Source organism: Haliotis rufescens, unplaced genomic scaffold (assembly GCF_023055435.1).
Source record: "Haliotis rufescens isolate VD_foot unplaced genomic scaffold, xgHalRufe1.0.p SCAF_9, whole genome shotgun sequence".
Lineage (NCBI taxonomy): Eukaryota > Metazoa > Mollusca > Gastropoda > Lepetellida > Haliotidae > Haliotis > Haliotis rufescens.
Window position 1 is genome coordinate 47,399,535 of NW_025964383.1, and position 20,967 is coordinate 47,420,501.

The 20,967-nt window shown below is 40.5% G+C and overlaps 1 protein-coding gene across 4 annotated transcripts in view; it reads left to right on the forward strand.

Moving 5' to 3' along the window:
- Positions 1–6,488: 6,488 nt before the first annotated feature.
- LOC124127331 overlaps positions 6,489–20,967 on the forward strand; it is a 36,921-nt gene continuing 22,442 nt past the window's right edge. For all 4 annotated transcript variants that reach the window (XM_048390327.1, XM_048390330.1, XM_048390328.1 and 1 more), the window contains exons 1-6: positions 6,489–6,549; positions 6,738–6,816; positions 7,365–7,751; positions 11,835–12,203; positions 14,483–14,538; positions 14,893–14,980. In XM_048390327.1, coding sequence (XP_048246284.1) covers positions 6,759–6,816; positions 7,365–7,751; positions 11,835–12,203; positions 14,483–14,538; positions 14,893–14,980 — 958 coding nt within the window. In that variant the 5' untranslated portion in view covers positions 6,489–6,549; positions 6,738–6,758. The remainder of the gene's footprint in view (positions 6,550–6,737; positions 6,817–7,364; positions 7,752–11,834; positions 12,204–14,482; positions 14,539–14,892; positions 14,981–20,967) is intronic.

Genomic DNA, 20,967 nt, shown 5'->3' on the forward strand with positions numbered 1-20,967 from the left:
AAATACACACGCATACTTCACAATATGTACAATCACCTTAGGGTTGTTTTTGTTTGGTACCATGGCACTATCATTTTTCAACACATTGTGGCTCCCTTGTTTTGATCATATAGTGTTTTTAGTTTGATCACATTTAGTGATCTACTAGCTTCAATCACGTCTTCATCCACGTCCGTCGGAATCACTTGTTGTGGTACATACTTGATTCCATCACTTGATGGTCTAATTGTTTTGATCAGGTTCTGATCTTATTGCTTCGACCAAATGCTGTCACCTTAGTATATAACATTGATGAGATCACATGTACCCCACTGACTCTTATTTGCCACCTGCAATTAAATATTGCTTCGATTTTTATGAGCAATACTCCCTACTCCTAAAATTATTATAATATATTTGTATGTTTTTGTCCTTAGTTTATTTCAGGTATTTCATTTATTTTAGGTACCACTTTTCTCTTTATTCTCGTCCAGTAATTTCGTTTACGAATACCCAACCTAACACTATGGAGTTAACATAAGAAGAAATGGAAGTTATAGTAGCATTTACTAAAATGGGTTTCGCGGCTATTGCGGCCCTACCTAACGGCCTTAAAGCTTGGATAAATAATATTTCACAAAATGAGAATCCTATTAAACAGGAAGAGGAACATGAAGGTCACACATCAGCATCACACCGAGATGTTACTTACCAACATTTTCCTAAAATTCCCTTTTTCAGTGGCAAACCAGGAAAGGACACTGGATCTATGAAGTGGAGTGCCTGATTGGAACCAAGACCCATAGCCAGGAAGTCATCCTTCAAGCTATCAGGAAGTCACTTAAAGGAAAAGCAGCCACCATATATATAAATGTGAGGCCCCATGTGGAATTTTGAAATCTACTTCACAAGATGAAAAGTGCTTTTGGAACAGTCTTATGTCACAATTTTACAGTTCCTGTCAAGGAGAAGATGAGAATGTTGCTACCTGGTGCTGCCGTGTGGATCGCCTTATGTGTCAGTTAGCTAAACAGAAATCTCTTTCACACGTTGAACAGGACGACATGCTGCGCCCTCGCCTGTGGGATGGACTCAATCATCATTGAAGACTCTGACTGGCTACAAATATGATTCCATCTACAGTTTTGATGATCTGCGCTTGTGCCTCAGGGAAATGGAGTTTGATCTGAAAAGAGGCAATGCTGACACACCCAAGACCTAGCCAAAGGCAAACACACCTTCTGTTAACATGGCAACACCATCCGAGCCCAAGGAATCCAAGAGTGAACTAACAGAGATAAAGGCTATGGTTAAGGAGCTACACACTGGAATGAAAACAGCAGAAACAGCAACAACAGCTCTCAGCTCATGTTTTTCAGCAGCAAGCTCAATTTTCAGAATGTTTAGGGCCTAGGCGCATACACAGAGGAAGAGGTCGGCATATCAACAGAAGTAGAGGATACACAGGCAACTGGACTCAAGTTTCTACAGGAAATGGTAACAGCCAGAATCAGTTTGATCAGTTTGGTCCTCCACCTCCAACCTATCAACAGAATACACATATTGCACAAGCATCAGCAGCTCCTACAGCCTCAGCTTTTCAGCCAATCGGAGATGCCTTCCTGCTGAGGCTACCCAGGACATCATTCTTATGGATGCTGAGTCAGCAAGGATCACATGTGACGTCCTATAAACTAGCCCAGGCCTATTTGGAGGTGCAACCCTTAGATTCCCGAGAAGAGAAATTCCAAATGGTTAAGTTGGAAGTAACCATCTTCATAGAAGAAACACCTGTACAGACTACAGGATCTACCGTATCAGTGATGTCACTATCCTTCCACGAAATTTGTTTAAGCCACATTCCACTCTTCCCACTTGATGATATAGTAAACATAGAATGTGCAGGAGGAGAGCAATTACCATACATTTGATATGTACAGGTCAGAATCAAGACTACAGGCCGCGGCAATGACAGAAAAAGAGCCTAACATGTTAAGTGATGGACACGAGGTATATTGGAAGAGTGCCGGGACTTTTTGGAATCTACATACTTTCAAGACTCCTTGACAACTGCCGAGATGCAGTTGGTGTTCAGTTCAACTTCAGTTGGACGTATATGACGACACACCATTCAAACAGTGACATCGTAGGATCCCTCAAGCCATGTATGAAGAAGTTGGGATGCACCTTCAGGAACTTATATCAGTTGGAGTCATTGAAAGGTCTTAGAGCCAATGTGGCTTTAATGTTGTGTTAACAAAGACGAAATGAGGAAGTGTATTGACTATCCTGTGCTGAATCTTCAGACCATCAACGATTCCTTCTTGGCGAAAATACTGTTTTCTCTGTGTTGGATATGAAGAGTGGTTATCAGCAAGTGGAAGTCAAAGACGAACACAAGCAAAGAACAGCCTTCATAGTCAGACCAATGGGATTTAACAGAATGCCATTCCAATTTTTCAAAGCACCTGCAACTTACCAGCATCTAATGGAAAAATGGCTTGATGGACAGCCATCAAATATTTGCTTGATTTATCTTTATCTTGGTGACTTGAGTTTTTCAAATGGTAAGTCTGAAACATCAGATACATTGTTTCAGCAGACGGCATCGAATCTGACCCTGAGAAAGTGCACAAGATTACAGAGTGGCCTTCCAATCCAGAAGAGGTCCAGAAAATTCTTGGTTTTGCTGGCTGTTATGGGAAATTTGTCGAGAACTTCTCGAAGATTGCCAGACCACTGTGAGAACTGATGCCAAAGTCAGCATCAAAGAAGTCCAAATCTGAGCAGCATTCCAACAGCATCGACTTGAAGTGGGGCGAAGAACAGCAAAGGGCTTTTCAGGAACAAAAGACTCGCTTGTCAACACTACCAGTGCTTGGTTATATTGATTTTTCCAAACCCTTTGAGCCCCCACATTGATGCCAGTATTTGGGGATTAGGAGCAGTGCTATACCAGGAGTAGGATGGGCAACTGCGAGTGATTGCCTGTGCAAGCAGGGGTTTGAACAAATCTGCGAGAAACTACTCTGCTCCTAAACTGAAGCTTCTGTGTTTGAATAGGGCAATCTCAGAGAAGTTCAACGACTACTTGTATGAGTTTGCAGTTGGCACAGAAAACAATCCCCTCATTTATGTTTTAACCGCTGATGCTACTGGTCATCGAAGGTTGGCAGCACTCTCTGCATATATTATTTATCATTAGGTACAAACCAGGGATGCTCAACATTGATGCTGAAGTTCTGTCAAGGCTGCCAGACAGGTTACTAATAGAGGAATTATCCACTGTGAAGCCATCTGCAACGTCATCCAAGTTCCTAACTTTGTGGAAAGTATATGCTTGTCAACACAAGTCATAGATGAGGATGATATCGACATACACGAGGGGAAGTGTGATGTCAAACCCCAAGGACTGGAGAAGATCACAGCTGAGAGATCCATCCCTGGCTACCATTATTGACCACTTGGAATGTAGCATCAGACCAGGCAGAAATCAATACACTGGAGACAGTCATATGACATCCCTCATCAAGAACTTTCCACTGACGCAGCTGCACAGAGGAGTACTTCATATAACACAACCAAGACAGCTGCAACTTGTCTTATCTAGTATATGTGGAGGTGCAGTGCTGCGCAGACAATGTTGTTCATCCAGGCAGAGACAGAACAGTTTCTCTCTTAAGGGAAAGGTTCTAATGACCAAAGATGTTGAAGTGGATGTGCAGTCCTGTGATCCGTGCACCTCCAGTGAATTTTACAACATCACAACCACATGAACTTGTTTGCATGGACATCCTTGTTGTCAACACCTTACCTATGTTATCCCACTCATATATGCAATTGTTGTAACTGTTAATCGTCTACTGTTAATCCTCCCCCAACTATATATATTCTGTACTAAGTCCCTCATTCAGTCTTGCTTGACAACGGTAGAAGGATCTATACCAAAACGTCGCTTTTTACAGTATAAAAGAAGTTGTTATCCATAAAATTGTGTCTACCTTGTCTACAAGTGTTGCGAGGATAAAGAACCCAAGACCCACCAACCATGGTGTCACTCGAAAATAGCCGCTTTGTCAGCTAGCCAAAGTTTGAGCTTAAATTGTTTGTTTGTTGTTTAATGACGGACTCAGCAATATGCCAGCTATATGACGGGTAGAGGTACTATCATTGAGAGAACAGTCGACTGCAGAAATCACCATTTTGCAGCTACAAGCAGGCGTGGCCAAGCGACTCCAAAAGGGGCAGTAGAGGGCCCTTGACGACCGCCTTGTTGTGTTGAGGACATGCCTCCCCAATAACACTTTTTCATCTAAACGTTATAAAGACGAAGTTGGTTGTCCTGAACATCTTAAGCAACTTATGGGATAAATAAACAATGGAATAAATATTTAAGAATTGACATCTTTTGCGTGTTTAGATGTATACACTTAAACACCTATGTGCGATTGCTTTATAAATAAACATATTTTAACTGTAACAACTTCACAGACTGGTATTTATCATTGAAACACAAACAACTGTAGACAACGATACAGAATCAGTGACATCTTCAGCGCAATAATGCTACATTAGCCCGAATCTTGTTATTTTCAAATCAATCATGAAAAAGTAGTTTGTAAGAGGGCAGGAGCTTAATTTCTTTCTGTTTATAAACAATTGCTTGGTTAGCCATTCCAAAGTCACGGAATCACTTAAAACTTATTTTTCATGGTGTATGCGTGTGCATATGATATATACAATTAGTACCAAACTTTACTTGAAGATATGTACTATGTGTTATAATTCTAGTGCTACATTTTATGTATGTGTAGCCAAATTAGGCAATGCAATAAAATATACAGATAGAGTGATGTAACAGGTAAATGTATATTAACTATGTTAAATTATTACTCAAAGTAATCACCATTTAGATGTTAGTATGTTTTGACACATAATGTGTTTTCACATCTACAAAAAAACAATAGTACCATACCAAGATTGTGTTATAGTGTCTTTTTAGAAGACCAATACAATTCAACGTTTCTATAGCCAGTCAACAAATTAATATTTCAGTTTCTTAACTGACTTACGAAGAATCACCAAACTGCAGCCACGTCTACATGAAGTCGCAGCTACAAGGAAAAGAAGTGATATTATGTTTACAGTGTCAGCTGTTGTTCAATCTTAATATCATCCAGTCGTATGGTATGTACTTAGGCAAAAAGGCCTATATTTCACTCTGTACAATAATCAAAAGAAAGAAAGCACTTAATTCCAGGTGCTACATGCACTATCCTTAATATATAATTAAGTCAAGGAAACACGAGCTGACTTAGATGTCACTTGCAGAGTTCAAACATTAATGAAAGTCAAGCTACCCGAGTATAGCTGGGATATTGCAAAAAAACAAAACAACCAAAAACAAACTCCAGAGTGTTGGCTCATCTTCAAGTGCTAGCTCCTCCCCTATTTTGGATGGTTATATTGTGATGGTATTATTCCATCTTACATTTGATATAACAGGAGATAACATACTGGATGACTTTGATATATATAACAACACTTACTCTTTTGGTTTGGCAAATTTGTACGAGATGAGATGATGGGAAACTATTGTTTTGATTTTGTCCTGATAATATGATGCTCAAGTGTTATCTAATTGAAGAGACTGCGACGATTGTGGACGCAGCTGAGTTGTACTGGAGAATCTCACTTATATTTTAGTTTAATTATAATGACCTTTAAGTGCTGCGCATTTTCGTGTGCAGCATATGAATACTTGATGATACGATGTTTCTTTATATATCATCACTTGCTTAAAGTTGTAACATTAATAGAACGTGTAATTTACCTGTGTCCTGAAGTGATAGGCATTTAAGAAACTAGTGTGTTTGTCAATGGCTATATCATAGGCCATGCAAGAGTTGAATATATCTGACATGAATGAGGTACTTGAGCAGATACAAATAAATACAGTTTCAGCCATGTACAAGTTGGTTGGTTGGTTGGTTGTTTAACGCTGTACGCAGCAATATTCCAGCTATATGACGGCCGTCTTTAAATAATTGAGTCTGGACCAGACAATCCAGTGACTGATGTCATGAGCATCGGTCCACTCTATTCGGATCGATGACATGCATCAACCAAGTCAGCGAGCCAGACCACCCGATCCCGTTAGTCGCCTTTTACGACAAACATAGTCGCCTGTTACGGCAAGCATAGGTTGCTGAAGACCTATTCTACCCCGGATCTTCACGGGTCCATGTACAAGTACAAAACCATGTTTTTATATAAGCCATTGATTAAATGTATTATAAACGTATGGCAACATGTCAACGAAGTTGTAGGGTAAGCTCTTATTTTGTTCTTTCTTTCTTTTTCAATACAAGAGACATGCATGCTTAAACATGCAAGTCTGGTTGTTGTATACAAACTGCACACAATACCAGCTATTCTTTATTGTCTGAACAGAGGTTGTGTTGCCAACAACAAACAAGCCAGCACCCGGGCTCAGTTACAACACAACAGTTGCAGTTGTGTTGCAGACTCGCTTGGAAGTGGTTGTGATTTGACTTTGTCGACACACAGGTATGTTGAAATCAAGTCAGTTAGCATCAGCTTCAGTTGTATGCCGTCATAGTTTTTTTTTCTTTTTTGTGACAATTTTAAAGTTGACATCGGTTGTGCTTGCTTTCATTCAGAATATGTGTTATTTTATAAGAAGATGTTACGTCACTCTTTTGTACAAACTTGTGACGTAAGGTATTTCATTACAGAGGGAGGCAAATGCGAAAAGGATGGCGGAGTTAAAAAGTCCTACATCTGAGCAGCCCAAATCGAAAGTCTCATTTGAGGGTACTTTTTCTGAAGTTGTTTATATTTGCCTTTTAGTTGTCCGAGTGTAAATTAATATGAACTGTTGCGTGAAGATAAGTGGATGTATGAATCGGGCTCAACTCTTGTTTCAACAGATTTTCATTCATATCAGCTTAATGTAAGAGGCAAACCAGAAAAAAATGATGCAGGTCCTCGGCGTTTACCACTACGAACCTATGCGGTCCTTATAAACAGGGAGTCACAAATTATCCACGAATCCTGGCACGTCTGAAGGAGGCCCCTTAACACACCAAACACTGCCGCTACATTACAAAAAAGAGGGACCATTTTATCACATATTAGATTTTCGTAAAGATACGAACATGTGCAAATAAATGTACATGTATACTCACAATATTTCCGGTTTTATGATTGTATGACTGCTTCGTTTGAGATATCACGAATACTGTTAACTGTACATGGCAAGGTTGCCATTCATATTAGTTGAGTTCATTAGTCAGCCAGAAGAATAATTGCAGGTGTTATGTTTGATTCATTAATACAACATTTTCACTCTTGTCCCACAGTTACCATGGATAATGATGAATTCGAAATCAAATACAAAGACATCCCCACAAGGGCTCACATCTCAAGATGGAACTGTGAGGTTGTTCCTGCGACATTTGACCTCCGAATTCACAGAGAACTGTACACGATTAGGGGGTTACCAAAAACATTTGCTGACTGCCTCAATGTTACCCTTACAAGTATACGGAACAGGAAACAGTGTTTGATATTTGCATTCGGACATGACACTCTTGTCGATGCTGTTGAGATGGTCAATAAGTTCGTGGAAGTTAAGGAAACACTTTTAAAGTTCATTCGCGAGAATTATTCAAAAGTGAAAGACATGAGTTTGAGGTGCTGGGTAGGAGAGCAGAATAGATCCTCAGAGCAGGACGTCAAGAATATAGGTACTTTATCTTGTGAATATAACTGAAGAAACATTGTACATGTCACTAAGAGTTGGTACATCTCTCGCGTGTGAAAACAAAAGAAGAAAAACAAAAAAATACTTAGTGCACATAACCCCATAGATAATACGAACAAGATTAAGAGTGCATGGACTAAATAATATGGATAGGAACATTCCCTACTGTCGATAAGTTTTCATTATCTGCATTTGGCACATATCTGAGATTCAGACTAGATAACAAGTTCAACTCATCCGCTGGCTTTACAGCTCTTCCTGATCTAGTGACATAGTGCTTAATGTTTGAGACTTCTGTCTTTGCTGGACTTACTGGCTGACTTTATTATTATTATCACTGCTTTCTTGATACGGACTGTTAGCCTTGTTCTGACACTACTGCTACTAATACACTGAAACTGGCACATGAAACATGTAGTTGTGAAACTGAAGATTTGGTGTCTTTTGAGGTTTTGTGTTTCTGAGTTGTTGTCTATTTCTCTGGTACTTGGTGCCAGCTTCTTCAGTGATCTCGAAAGTTCTGCTGTCAACTAACAACTGATGGCTTCCATTCATTGTTACCTGTGTTGACTGGTTGCATTCTCACTTGTTCTCCTATTGTCAGTGGCTTTAGTTATCCGCCGACATCCTTTCTGAAAGATTCCATTGCTTTCCGCCTGTCAATAACATACTTTTGGCTGCTGGATACAGAGAACCTTCCTTCAGCAGTTGGTGACATGGTTTTAGTTTGCTTCTGTACACGACCAGTTTCAAAGCCTTCAGTTGGAGTATTTTGCTGGTTAAGCATACCAATGCAGGGGGCCTCTTTACATGCCTTGCGTTTCTTTATCACGATTTTTACCCGTTTTTACAGCTGCTTCTCTGCCATTCGATTTGCTAGTGCCAGGGCAGGACTTGTCGTGTGTGAATCCCCACTTTTGAGCAAAACGTCTGAACTGTGGGCGACCATCTGGTATGAAGGTGACTTGACATCTGTATCTGGCAAAGTGGGTCTTGAGTTTGTTTGTAACCTCGGATTCTGTGACCTCACTAAGGTAGACAACTTCACACAATCTACAGTAATCATGTGGTTGTAACCTTGAGGTCAGAAGAGGCACAGCCTACTGTCTCCCATGGTCTTTTTGGGGTTTAACGGAGACGTACAGACTCTGGATTATGTTTGTTGCTGTCTGTCGAACAAACAACATAAGAGTTGATGTGTGGTCTGATGTCTGATGATGTCATATGAGTGTCCAAGAGATGCTCTCCCAAGACAGGAGTTGACACCTGGATGTCCTGCATGAACTTTTACCTTCATTTCCTGATGCATAGATGTAGAAAAAAACACTCTTTCTCCACGCAAGATGTTGCTATCTTGTACAGTGAGCTCATCACGAAATGGATAATAATAGTATAACTGAAACACTGTAACACTGCCTAGTCACCTTTCATTATTGTGTCCATTAGCTGAATGAGTGTTGTGTCCTGTTGTTTCTTGTTGTGTTGCACACTGGATACTGTCCAACTGGTTGGATTTGATTGCACAGAATGTCACATTGTCCACTTCAGTGTATTCTGCTGTTGAACTCGGGTCAGTCTAGAAGTGTACTTCACCATTAAATTTATCTATCTCTATAAATCCCACAATGGGTTGTACATTTCATCAAATCTAGACTGGCTTGATGATACAGCTGCAACTTCCATGTTGTCTCTCCTGACATGAATCAGTTTCATGGCCACTGCAGTTTCAATACCAAGTAATGGCATGAAGTATTTTAATAAGTTGATTGAGTGAACTGCTTCCTTCTTTAGATTGAGTACAGCTGCTTGATAGGTACCTAAAAGAGTGATCACTCGATTGCTGTCTTATTCCACATGAGCAATACGCGATCTTTAGTTTTCCGAGTAAAATCTGTCAGCTTCCTCTGAGGGATAATATTGGAGGTTGCTCCCTCCCGAGTCAACAAGAAATACTACTGCTATGTTCTCCACTATCATTCTGCATTTGTTAGGTTCGTTGGTTTAATGCTCATCACTATGGGTCATTTCCACTGTGCAGATCCTGTCGTCATTTTCAGTGTCAGCTCTTCTTCAACAGCATTCACTGTCACTGACTTTTGACATTTCACTAGATAGTAATTAACGTCTACCACATTTGATATGCATTTTCACCTATGTCGGGCAAACACTTTTCTTCATTTGATGTGTTTCTCTACAAAAATTGCAATCAGCAACCTTTGGTTTATCAGTTGACTGACTGTGTTTTTTTTCATGTTTATCAAATTTCTGCTTGTATGCCCTACTTGCAACATTTACTACATCTGCGTCAGATCTGTATGCATAAAAAAACTGCGTGTTTGCGTTCTCTGCATCTTTGAAAGTGTCAATACATCTCTCAATGTTAAGGTTTCTCTCACTCTGTAATAACTGTTGTGTTGACTGGTCACGAATACCTAAAACAATTCTGTCTCTGAGTTTAGATGGAAGATATATGGGACAATAGTGGCATGTCTCAATTTGTGATCTCAGATTGGCATGAAATGTCTCAAATGTGTCACCTTTATCTTGCACTGTGCTGTAAAACCTATATCTTTCAAAGGTTTTATTTTTTCTCAAAGATTTCGTTCATAGTTCTTGTGTTTTCATCACTAAGTCTGTCTTGTAAACTCAAAACTGTTGTAGGAGTTTAGTACTCCATCGCCAAGAGGGCTGAATAGAATGGCCACTTGATAGTAAGGACTATAGGAAGATATCTTCACAAGCAATTCATAATTTCTCCATTTCTGCTTGAATAACTTCCAGTTATCAACAGCACTGTCACCTAATAGAAGGGGATGAGGTGGTTTTACACGCGATAATAATTTTAATAGCACTGGTTTAAATGTCACCCATTTTCACCATTTCCATGGTCCACTCTCGTTCATGAATAACACTGATACAAGACATGGCAATGACAGTATTGTATACATGTAATGCACGTAACAGTGTGTGTAACTGTAGCTGTAACGGCCAGAACCAGCAATAAAACACGTGGTTCAGGTCAGTGTACGTTTATTTTCCAAACTTGTCTTGCACTAGACATGCATTCTCTCAAACCATCAATTATGTCATCCAATCGTAAGGCATCATCACTTTGTTTTCAAGGCAGTTACAACAACCTGCAACCTAAGTGATGTTGTTAAACCGGAAGTGCTTATGGTTTAGTTATTGAGGCAGCTAGAGTGATTGAACTTTCTGTTCCAAAGTTTTTGCACTGGGCATGTATTTGCCTAAATGTAGAACGGATGTTGTGAAACCGGACCTACTTGTAACTTTGTTATTCAGTCAGTGAAAGGCTTAAGACTTTCTGTTTCAATGTTGTAATGTATTAGGCGGGGTTGATGCAATTAAACTAGAGCTGAGCTACAATCTGTAAAATGGAAGCATAGGACTAAACGGTGCTGCATTACACAACCTCCTGGATCAAATATGAACACATAATTATTCGAGCATGTGTTTCATACTGAATTTGAAGTGTTGGGAATCTTGTATTTCCCGATCGAGAGAGATTGAAATACATGAATTCTTACACGAGCGTCATGAAATCAGTACGTGCATATGCCAATGTGATAAATTCCTTATTACCCAATATTTTTTATCCTTTTGATGAGTTCCTAATTTCGAAACATGCACTGTTCACGACCGTCGTCGATTTCATTATTTTTAATATCCATGATATCAGAGTATAGATTGTAGTAACACACAACTAATTATTGTTGACAGGTATGATAGAAATCTTTGTCAACTGTCTGTGAACAGAACCTATATGCGTTGATTATTTTCAGTTTCATTTCCATTTATCACCAGCACTCAACACGAATATTACTAAAGCGAGATATAATTCCCTTTCACCGCCTCTGATGTCAAATGTTTTGAAAATTTACTGACAAAATAGAATCATCATAGTAATAAAATAGGAAGAGTCAATATATGAATGAAACTCCTCAGTTTGGGGTAGTAAGTTTCCATTAAAATGTATCCGTTTTGATACACTAAATGTTGTAAAGGTCACTTTTAGACAGATGGTTTTTTATATTTTTCTTTGAAGGTGAAACGAGAAACAAGAGCGAGTCGGTATTGTTTTTGGCACCTGGTAAAAGTGATGGATATAAATCAGAAACACACTGGTTTTGCAAACTTGGTCAAGATGAATTTGAAATGGACCTGACATCATCAAACGCAACATTTACCAGCTTAAAGCATATGCTTGAAGATACATATCGTTGTATATTGAAACGCGTGCGGCGAGGAAGCTTCATATTTGAATGCAAGCATGAGTCCCGGGAGAATGCTGTCAAGATGATGAAGGATCATGCGAAGGTCAAGGACACGATCTTACGATGTCTTCACGACATGGATCCTCGTGTCAATGCCATCAGGGTAGATGTCGAATATAGAGAAGATCACGTGGAAATTGGTAAGTCATCCGGTCTTACAAGATAATCATACAGCAAGTTGCATGCACGTGTGTTTGTGTATGCAGTTGTGCATGATTATATATGAGTATGTGTATTGGTCGGTGTATATACGTTTGGAGTACGAGATGGTGAAACTGGAGGCGATTAACCGTGTGATGTTGTCTATGGAGAGGGAAGCGTCTAACTAGTCAATGCGGGTCTGTAACTTGCTTTGTAGAATTTGGACGGCTGCTTGCTTGAGTTATGTTGGTGTAGAGGTCAACTACATCTCAGCTGACCATGCGACCTATGAGCTTAGCTTCCTTATGTTTCGGGCAAAGGTACTGGAATTGCTGATGTATGATATTCCTCCTTTCCCCGACGGTGCTGGTACTTTGGCAAGGTGCCGGTCTGTGTTGTAGAACACTGAGTCTCTGGAACACACAAGTATTCTGGATTTTGACAGTGGCTCTGGCATAAGGTGGCTGCGAGTTTATGGGGTTCAGTTTGTTAAATACAGTGTTATTTATTTCTTGGAGTTCTTGGATGGTGTACTTGTTCATGTGTTGCCTTTCCAATTTAGCTGTTGTGACTTTTTTTGAGAATTTTGTAGGTATTGGTGTCTTCTACAGATTTGCTAACCAGCTGTATTAATTCGGGTGTATCCAAGGTGACATCAGCTTTACCCTTGTCAGTCTCTGGGATGGTGATGATCTTATGGTACTTAAATTCTGTGATGGCAGAACTTCACAATAAATGACACTGCATTCAACAACCTGAACCCAATAAACTAACCATTTTAAATATATAAAAAATAAAGTTTTAAAGACATAGTGAAGTCCAGCATTTCTATTTTAAAAACGAGCTTGAATAATAAGAGGGAGACATTAGTGCTTACGACTATAAGTTACCTACGCATCAGTGACAATTGGAGTCAGTCTGACAGAATGTGGCTTGACGCCACTTGTACCCACAGACATTCTACTCAATGACCACAATCAACCTTCTCCCCTTAACGTTGACAACTGGTGTCGTAACAGATTTACAGTGATCGGGGAGGTTGGGCTGCTGTCATGCTACTGATGAATGAGTGGGGTCGGATGTTGTCATCTTGCTGGTGAACGTGTCGGGTCGGCTGCGGTCATGTTACTGATGAACGGGGAGGCTGGGCTGCTGTAATGCTGCTGATGAACAGGGAGGCTGGGCTGCTGTCATGTTGCTGATGATCGGGTCGGGTCATCTGCTCTCATGCTTCTGATGAACGGGTCGGGTCGGCTGCGGTCATCTTGCTGATGAACGGGTCGCCTCGGCTTCTGTCATGTGATTGATGAACGGGTCGGGTCGGCTGCGGTAATGTTGCTGATGAACGTGTCCGGACGTCTGCTGTCATGTTGCTGATGATCGGGTAGGCTTGGCTGCTCTCATAATGCTGATGATCGGGTCGAGTTGGCTGCTGTCATGTTGCTGATGAACCGGTCGCCTCGCCTGCTGCCATGCTGTTGATGAACTGGTCGAGTCGGATGCTGTCATTTTGCTGACAATCGGGGAGGGTGGAGTGCTGTCATGTTGCTGAGAATGGGTTTGGTTGGCTGCTGTCATGTTACTGATGAACGGGTCGGGTCGGATGCTGTCATGTTGTTGATGAACGGGTCGGGTTGCTGATGATCGGGGAGGCTCAGCTGTTGTCATTTTGCTGAGGAACGGGTCGAAGGCTGTCATGTTGCTGATGATGGAGTAGGCTGTTGTTATGTTGCTGCTGAACGGGGAGGCTGAGCTGCTGTCATGTTGCTGATGAACGTGTCTAGACGTCTGCCGTCATGTTGGTGATGAGCGTCTTGGTTGCTGTCATGTTGCTGTTGGTCGGAAAGGCTGGATGTCTTAACGAGTATTTAAACCTCTACGTACATTAGATGAGGCCATTAATACATTTTGCCTGAATAGGATGGTTTTCTTGAAATTTCTATTGTAATTACTCTTCCTATTTCAGTCTATTTCCTGAAGTTCTGTTCCTATTGATTATTCTGATTCCGTCCTAGTATCGGCAAGGGTGGTTACTGGAATTTTACAGTCAGTTAAGATGTTCGGCTTTGAGCCCTAATAAAACCGATGATTATAATAGTGTTGTCGGCCATTCTGGCTTGGAGCCCTATTTAACCCATTCTTATAAGATATATGTAATACCCGACCTGTGTAAGACACATTCCTTGATATTTTCATAACTTGTTAAAAGGCGTAGAAACACAAAACATATTGTTTCCCCGAGATGAACAGAACACTATTCATATTGGTTGTATTTTAGATCCTCCGCAGTTGCTTGAAACTGGTTACCAAGCCAAGGGATACGTGAATAAAGAGGTAAACACGTGATTATCAGGAATCATATGAATGGCATACTGCCAGCAAGTAAATTGTATACTAGTATGTGAGCCTTTAAGTCTCAAACACTAACACACACGCACACAGACTCTCTCACACACACACACGCACACGCACAGACACGCACACACGCACGCACACACACACACCATTATAACAGAATGTTAATTAGTCGGTTTCTGATGTTTTAGGTATTAAGGTATCTTATATTTAAGTTTGCAGTGTAAAATAAAACGAAATTGCATTCGAAAATACGAATATTTGATTTACATGTTGGAATTATTATACAGGACAGAAACGGGGTACTTATCGAAATACGTTTGAATTTCTTAGGAATTTGACCGGATTGTAGCAGCCCTGCAGCAAAAGCAGTCGGAACAATTGGAAAAACTGCACGAGCTCCAACAAGCACAACTGGCAGGTATGTGTTGAACATCATGTGTTTGGAACATTAAAACTGTATTTGTAATTATAACGACCTGATAGACACAATTGTATGGATAACAACTTTTTAATACTGTGAAAAGCGACGTTTCGGTATAGATCCTTATACCGTTGACAAGCAAGACTGAATGGGGGTACTTACTTACTTACTTACTTTGGAGATTTAACGTGCGCTTTCCGACTGATGCGTATTTCGCACACGGACCCGGCCAGGCCATTTAATGTGTTTCCGAAAGGGGCGAAGGTGGTCTGTGCAACCCAAGAGGGGGCTTTAGGGGTTGTTTATATATAATTTGGGAATTTTGAGATTTGGAATAGATGCCGCTGGGGTTGGGGAGGAGAACTAAGGGAGCTGGGTATGGTGGATGTTTGTTTGTTTATGTGATTTTGATTTGGCAGGTTATTATGTTTTTAGATGCGTTTTATTAGTTCCGTTTTGATTAAGAATACGCCTAAGGCCTTGAAGTTTTCTAGTTTATTTTGTGGGTTTAGTATTACTTCTAGAGTGAGAGCCTTGTTTAGATTGAGGGTGGTTTGTAATGCGGTTCGATGTGTGAGGTAGTGTGTGCAGTGGATGAGTGCGTGTTCTGGGGTTTCTAGTTGTTTGCAGTGTGGGCAGTTACCTGTAGTGTGTTTTTTTTATTTTTGTTAGGTGGTTATTTAGGTTGGTGTGTCCTGTTTGGAGTTTAGTGATTACTCTGTCGATTTTTTTTTTATGGATTGAGAATTTTTGGTTTGGTTAGTGGTTTGCCGAGCACTTTTTTGATTTGGCTATTTGAGTTTAGATATAGGTTATGCCATTTTATTGTGATTTTTTGCTTGTTTACACTTTTAATTTCTGATTTTGAGATGTGTAAGTTTAAACTTATTTCTGGGATTTTGAGGGATAGTTTAGCTGCTTTATCGGCGTTTTCATTACCGTATATTCCTACGTGGGCGGGTATCCACAAGAAGGTTATTTGTTTGCCTGCCTTAGTTAGGTCGTTGGAGCTTTTAAGTATTTGATTTATTAATTTAGGTCGGTTTTTGGTATTTTTGTTTTGGAGGGCCTGCAGTCCACTTAGGGAGTCGGTAAGTATTAGGATTTTTTTGTGGTTTTTGGATTCTTGATTATGGAGGGCTGAGGCCATACCCATTAGTTCTGCCGTGAATATTGATTGGTTATTTGGGAGTCGGAAGGATTGTGTGGTTTTAGTTGGTTGTGTGGTATGGACTCCGAAACCCGTGTGTTTGGAGGTCGGATCTGAGGATCCGTCCGTGTAAATGTGACACCAATTTGGCCAATTTTCGTGTATGTATGCTAGTGTGGTAGTTTTAGCTATGTTTGGGTCGGTTTGTTTATTTATTTGGCTAGCTAGTGTTGTGTCTATTTTGGGTATTTTAAGTTTAGGGGTGAATATATTTGATTGTTTGCAGTTTTGTTTAAGATTTGTAATTTGGTGTTCATTTAGGTAGTTTGTTATACTTTGGGATATTGGGGTAAGTAAGGGGTGTTTACGAGCTAGAGCTTGGTTTTTAGGGCTGATGTTTTGGTTTATTAAGTTTTGGATGAGAGGGTTTGATTGGGACGAGGCCCAGAAACTTAAGCTTAGCTGTTCCCTGCGTAGACTTAGCGGCATTTCTCCTGTTAAAGCCTGAAGTGAGGTGTAGGAGGTGCCATGTTGGGTGCGTGTAATTAGTTTGAGAGCCTGATATTGTATTGAGTCAAGTTTTTGAGATAGAGAGTTGTTTAGGGTGTTGTATATGGCACAGCCGTAGTCTAGTTTTGATCTAATTAGTGATATGTAGAGAGAGAGGAGAGTATCTTTGGAGGCTCCCCAGTTAGAGCCAGTTAGGCATCTTAGGGTGTTTAGGTCTTTACTGCATTTAGTTGTTAGGTTTTGTATGTGAGCATCCCAGGTGAGATGTTCATCGAAAATAAGTCCTAAGAATTTGGTTTGTTTTTGAAATTTGATTGTTTGATTGTTTAGCTGGAGGATTGGGGAGGCGGGTTTCATGTTTTTATGTTTGAATACTATTCCTGTTTTTTTTCTGAGTTAAGGGAGAAGCCCCATTTGTCAGCCCATTGTTGTATTTTATTAAGAGATTTTTGGAGTAAATTTTTGGCCATGTTCATGCTTTTAGTGCGGATCCAGATGGCTCCATCATCTGCGAATTTTGATGTGTTTACTTTAGGGGATAGGTCCTCGAATAGATCGTTTATCATTATATTGAAGAGGGTGGGGCTGAGGATACTGCCCTGTGGAGCGCCATTTTCTAGGGGACATTGGTCCGATAGAGTTTGGTCTATACCCACGGTTATTTTATGATTGTTTAGGAAGTCCTGGATGTAGTTTATTATCTGACCTTTGAGTCCTATTTTTTTAAGTTTTTGTATTAGCCCATGGTGCCATACCATGTCGAAAGCTTTAGAGAAGTCTAAGAAGATGCCTGTGGTATATTGTTTATTTAGTTGTCCTGTCTTAATATCTTGTTCTAGTCGGGCGAGGTTATCTAGGGTTGGGCGGCCAGGAGTGAAACCGCTTTGATCTGGGTTTATGATGTTATTTTGGGTTAAGAAATGTTGTAATCTATTTTTAGCCATTGATTCCATTACTTTACATAAGTTTGAAGTTAGGGATATTGGTCTATATGAGTTAGCTTGATTAGCTGGTTTATTAGGTTTAGGGATTGGTATGACTAGGGCCTGTTTCCAGGGAGTAGGAACCTGTCCGTTTAGGTAGATGAGATTGTATAGTTTGAGTAGTGCCTTGAGTAGATTTAGGGGGATTTTTTTTAATTATTTGGTGAGAAGTTAGGTCTAATCCTGGGGCTGTGCCCTTTTTCCTGTTTTGGATTACGTAGAGGAGCTCCTCCATTGTGTAGGGTTGATTTATTTCTAGATTGTTATTGTTTGGTTCTTTTGTGGGTTTGTTTTCTGTTTTAAGTTTATCTTGGAATTTTTTACTGAAGTTGGTGTTACTGCTAACGGCCGAAAAGTGGTTGGCGAGATTATTTGCTTTTTTTGGCGGGGTTGGTTGAGTTGTTAATGTTAGGTTTTTTTTATGTCGTTTTAAGCCTCTAATGGCGCGGATTTTGCGCCAGACCGTTCTGGCATCTGTACGGTTATTTAAACCTTCGCACAATTTTTTCCAGTCTCTACTTTTGGCTTATTTGGACTAGTTTTTGAACCTGGTGGTTTAGTTCGTGGGCTATGTTTAAATATTTGTCGTCGCGTTTTGCTTTATTGAAGGCTGATTTACGTTTTCGTCTAGTCTGTTCTATTTCCTCATTCCACCATGGTACCGTCAGTTTGCCTGTCTTAGATGTTTTGAAGGGGATGGAGGTTTGGGCTGTGTTTATTATATAGTCTGTTAGGTTTTTACAATAGGTTTCTGGATCATTATTTTCTATTTCGTTTAAGTTAGCTTCGTTGCAGATATCTTGGAATTGGTCCCAGTAAGCTTCATTGTAATGGAATTTATTATTTTATTTCTTTCTTGGTTTTCTGTTTGGATTGGTACGTTTGTATTTCCTATGGTTATGTTTATGGGGAAGTGGTCACTACCTAGCGGGACGTCGTGCACTTCCCATTGAGTGCTTTGGGCTAGATCTGCGGTGCTTATGGTTAGGTCGATAGCCGACATTTTTTGGTTTATCTTATCGTACCTCGTGGGTTGGTTGCTATTAAGGAGTACTAGGTCGTTTGTTTCTATCCATTCGGAGATTAATTTGCCATGATTATCTATTTTATCATCTATGCTCCATGTAGGATGGTGAGCCTTAAAGTCTCCTAGGAATATAGTAGATTTATCGCTTATTTTGGAGTAGTTTGTTTAGATCCTCAGGTTGGACTTTTTGTTCCGCCCAGTGGTAAATATTTATGATGTTTATGTGCGGTTATGTAATGTGATTTTAATTCCGTTGGCTTCTAGGTTTGGGGTGTCTATTTTTATTTCTAAGTAATTTATATCTTCCCTGATAAATATGATTAGTCCTCCTGCGGCTCTTCTTGTTTTCGGTTTAGCTCTGTCAGTTCTAACTGAGTTGTAGTTAGGTAGTGTGAATTTGGATTTTTTTGAGAATTTGGTTTCCTGTATACAAGCAATGTGAGGGCCTTTATTTAGTTTAAATTTAGTTTTTAGTTCATGGCCGTGGGAGGTGAGTCCATTGGCGTTCCACTGAAAAATATTTAGTCCTTCCATTATTGGTTTCGGGCGATTGGTGATTTATTTTTTATTTTTTATTTTATTCGGTGAGTTCTTTTAGATGGAGGTTAAAGAGGAAGAAGGGAAGATCGGTTAATTTTAGATTGAAAGCTACTTTGTGGAAGGATTTCATACAAGCTTTTGGTGAGTTTTGACTATGCATGTATGCTAGGAGTAAGGTGAGGTTATTTAGGTTTTGGGTGTTGGCTGGTTGTGAAGTTTGGTTTTATTCAGTTGGAGTAGTGTCTATTGTTTCCTCAGTAGTGGAGAAATCTTCGTCATCGGTTGGATTAGGTTTAGCTGATTGAGTTTCCATGGGGGAGGCATATGATGTGGAGGGTTGTGAAGGTGTTTGCGGGATGGGTGTAGCTGATGTTTTCTTAGTGTTTGTGTTTTGTTGTTGTGCTTGCTTGTGGGAGAGTGTTGTTGTCATATGGGCTGTAGGGTGCTTGGATGAGGGTCGTGTTGTGGTGGCCATTTTGAGGTTTGTTTTGCATTCGGGGGTTAATGTTTTGGCTATGTGAGATGTGGGAGGGTTCGTGGTTGGTTGAGTGGCTGCTTGTGTGTGTGAGGTGGGTGCGGTTTCTCGGTAGGGGTCCCAGACAGAACTGTCGGTTATGGGTGTGGTGTTTGTTTGTGGGGTGGTGTTTGGGTGTGGTGTAGGGAGGAGTGGTTTAGATGAAGGTGTAGCAAATTTTCGTGTTTGGATTTTAGCCGTGTCTATGTTTATGTGTTTGTTGGCCTGCTGGGTGAGTGTGTGTCTGTGTGGGCATTGGTTTGAAAGTGAAGTGTGTTGGGTGGATTTGCAGTGGATGCACCAAGGGTGTGCATGTGCCTGGGCAGTCTGTTTGTGCGCATTTTTTACATTTAGTTTTGGGGTATGTGCATTGGGAAGCAGTGTGGTTGTATTTGAGGCACTTTGAACATTGTTTAACCTGCTTTATATAGGGTTTGACTTCTAAGTTGGTGTGGGCTCCGAAGGATATGTGTTTGGAGGCTTCAGGGAATTTAGCGGGTTTTTTAAAGTTGATTATGACAATGGAGGTTGGGACCGTTTTTCCGTTTCTAGTTGAGGTTATTCTACGCGTGCTGGTGATTAGGGGTTGAGGGTTTTGGTCTTGGTTTATGTTAGCTTCTAGAGAGTATAATTGTAAGTCCTCAGTTGTTTCCCTTGGGTTAACCCTAATTACGCCTCGTGTATATTGTTGCCAATTAGGTGTTTGTTTGATTACCGTGACGTGGAATATTGGAGTTATTTTATTTGCTGCGTTGTAAGATTCTCGGTTAGGAAAGATTATCTGTTATCCTTTGTTGGCTTTTTTAATATTGTAATAATTTATTTTTTGTCTTTTAAACCAAAGTCCTATTTTATCTGCCGAAAGTTCTAGTGAGAGAGTGGTGCCTGAGCCTGCTGAGAAGAAGTAGAGGGCGAAGGTGGTGAGGAAGGCGGCCGGGGAGGGTGTTGGCGATGGAGGTGGAGAGGATGTGTCGAGTTTGCGTTTTTTGGTGTTTTGAGGTGGCGAGTTAGCTGGTTTGGTTGGGGGGGTTGTGTGTCGTGTTTTCGCCATACTCGGTCGGGACGATGTTTTCGAGTGACCTCCCAGAAGTGTTGTGCGCTTCCGCAGGCGTGGGTGAGTAAGGAGCTGGAATGTCTGCGAGTGTGGCGTTGCGGGTGTCAGTCATATTATTTGGGTGTTGTGTTGGAGAGTTGGAGAGCGTGTGTTGTGGTGAGTGGTGTTTTGGGGAGGTGAGTTGGTTTGTTGTTTTAGGAGGCGGA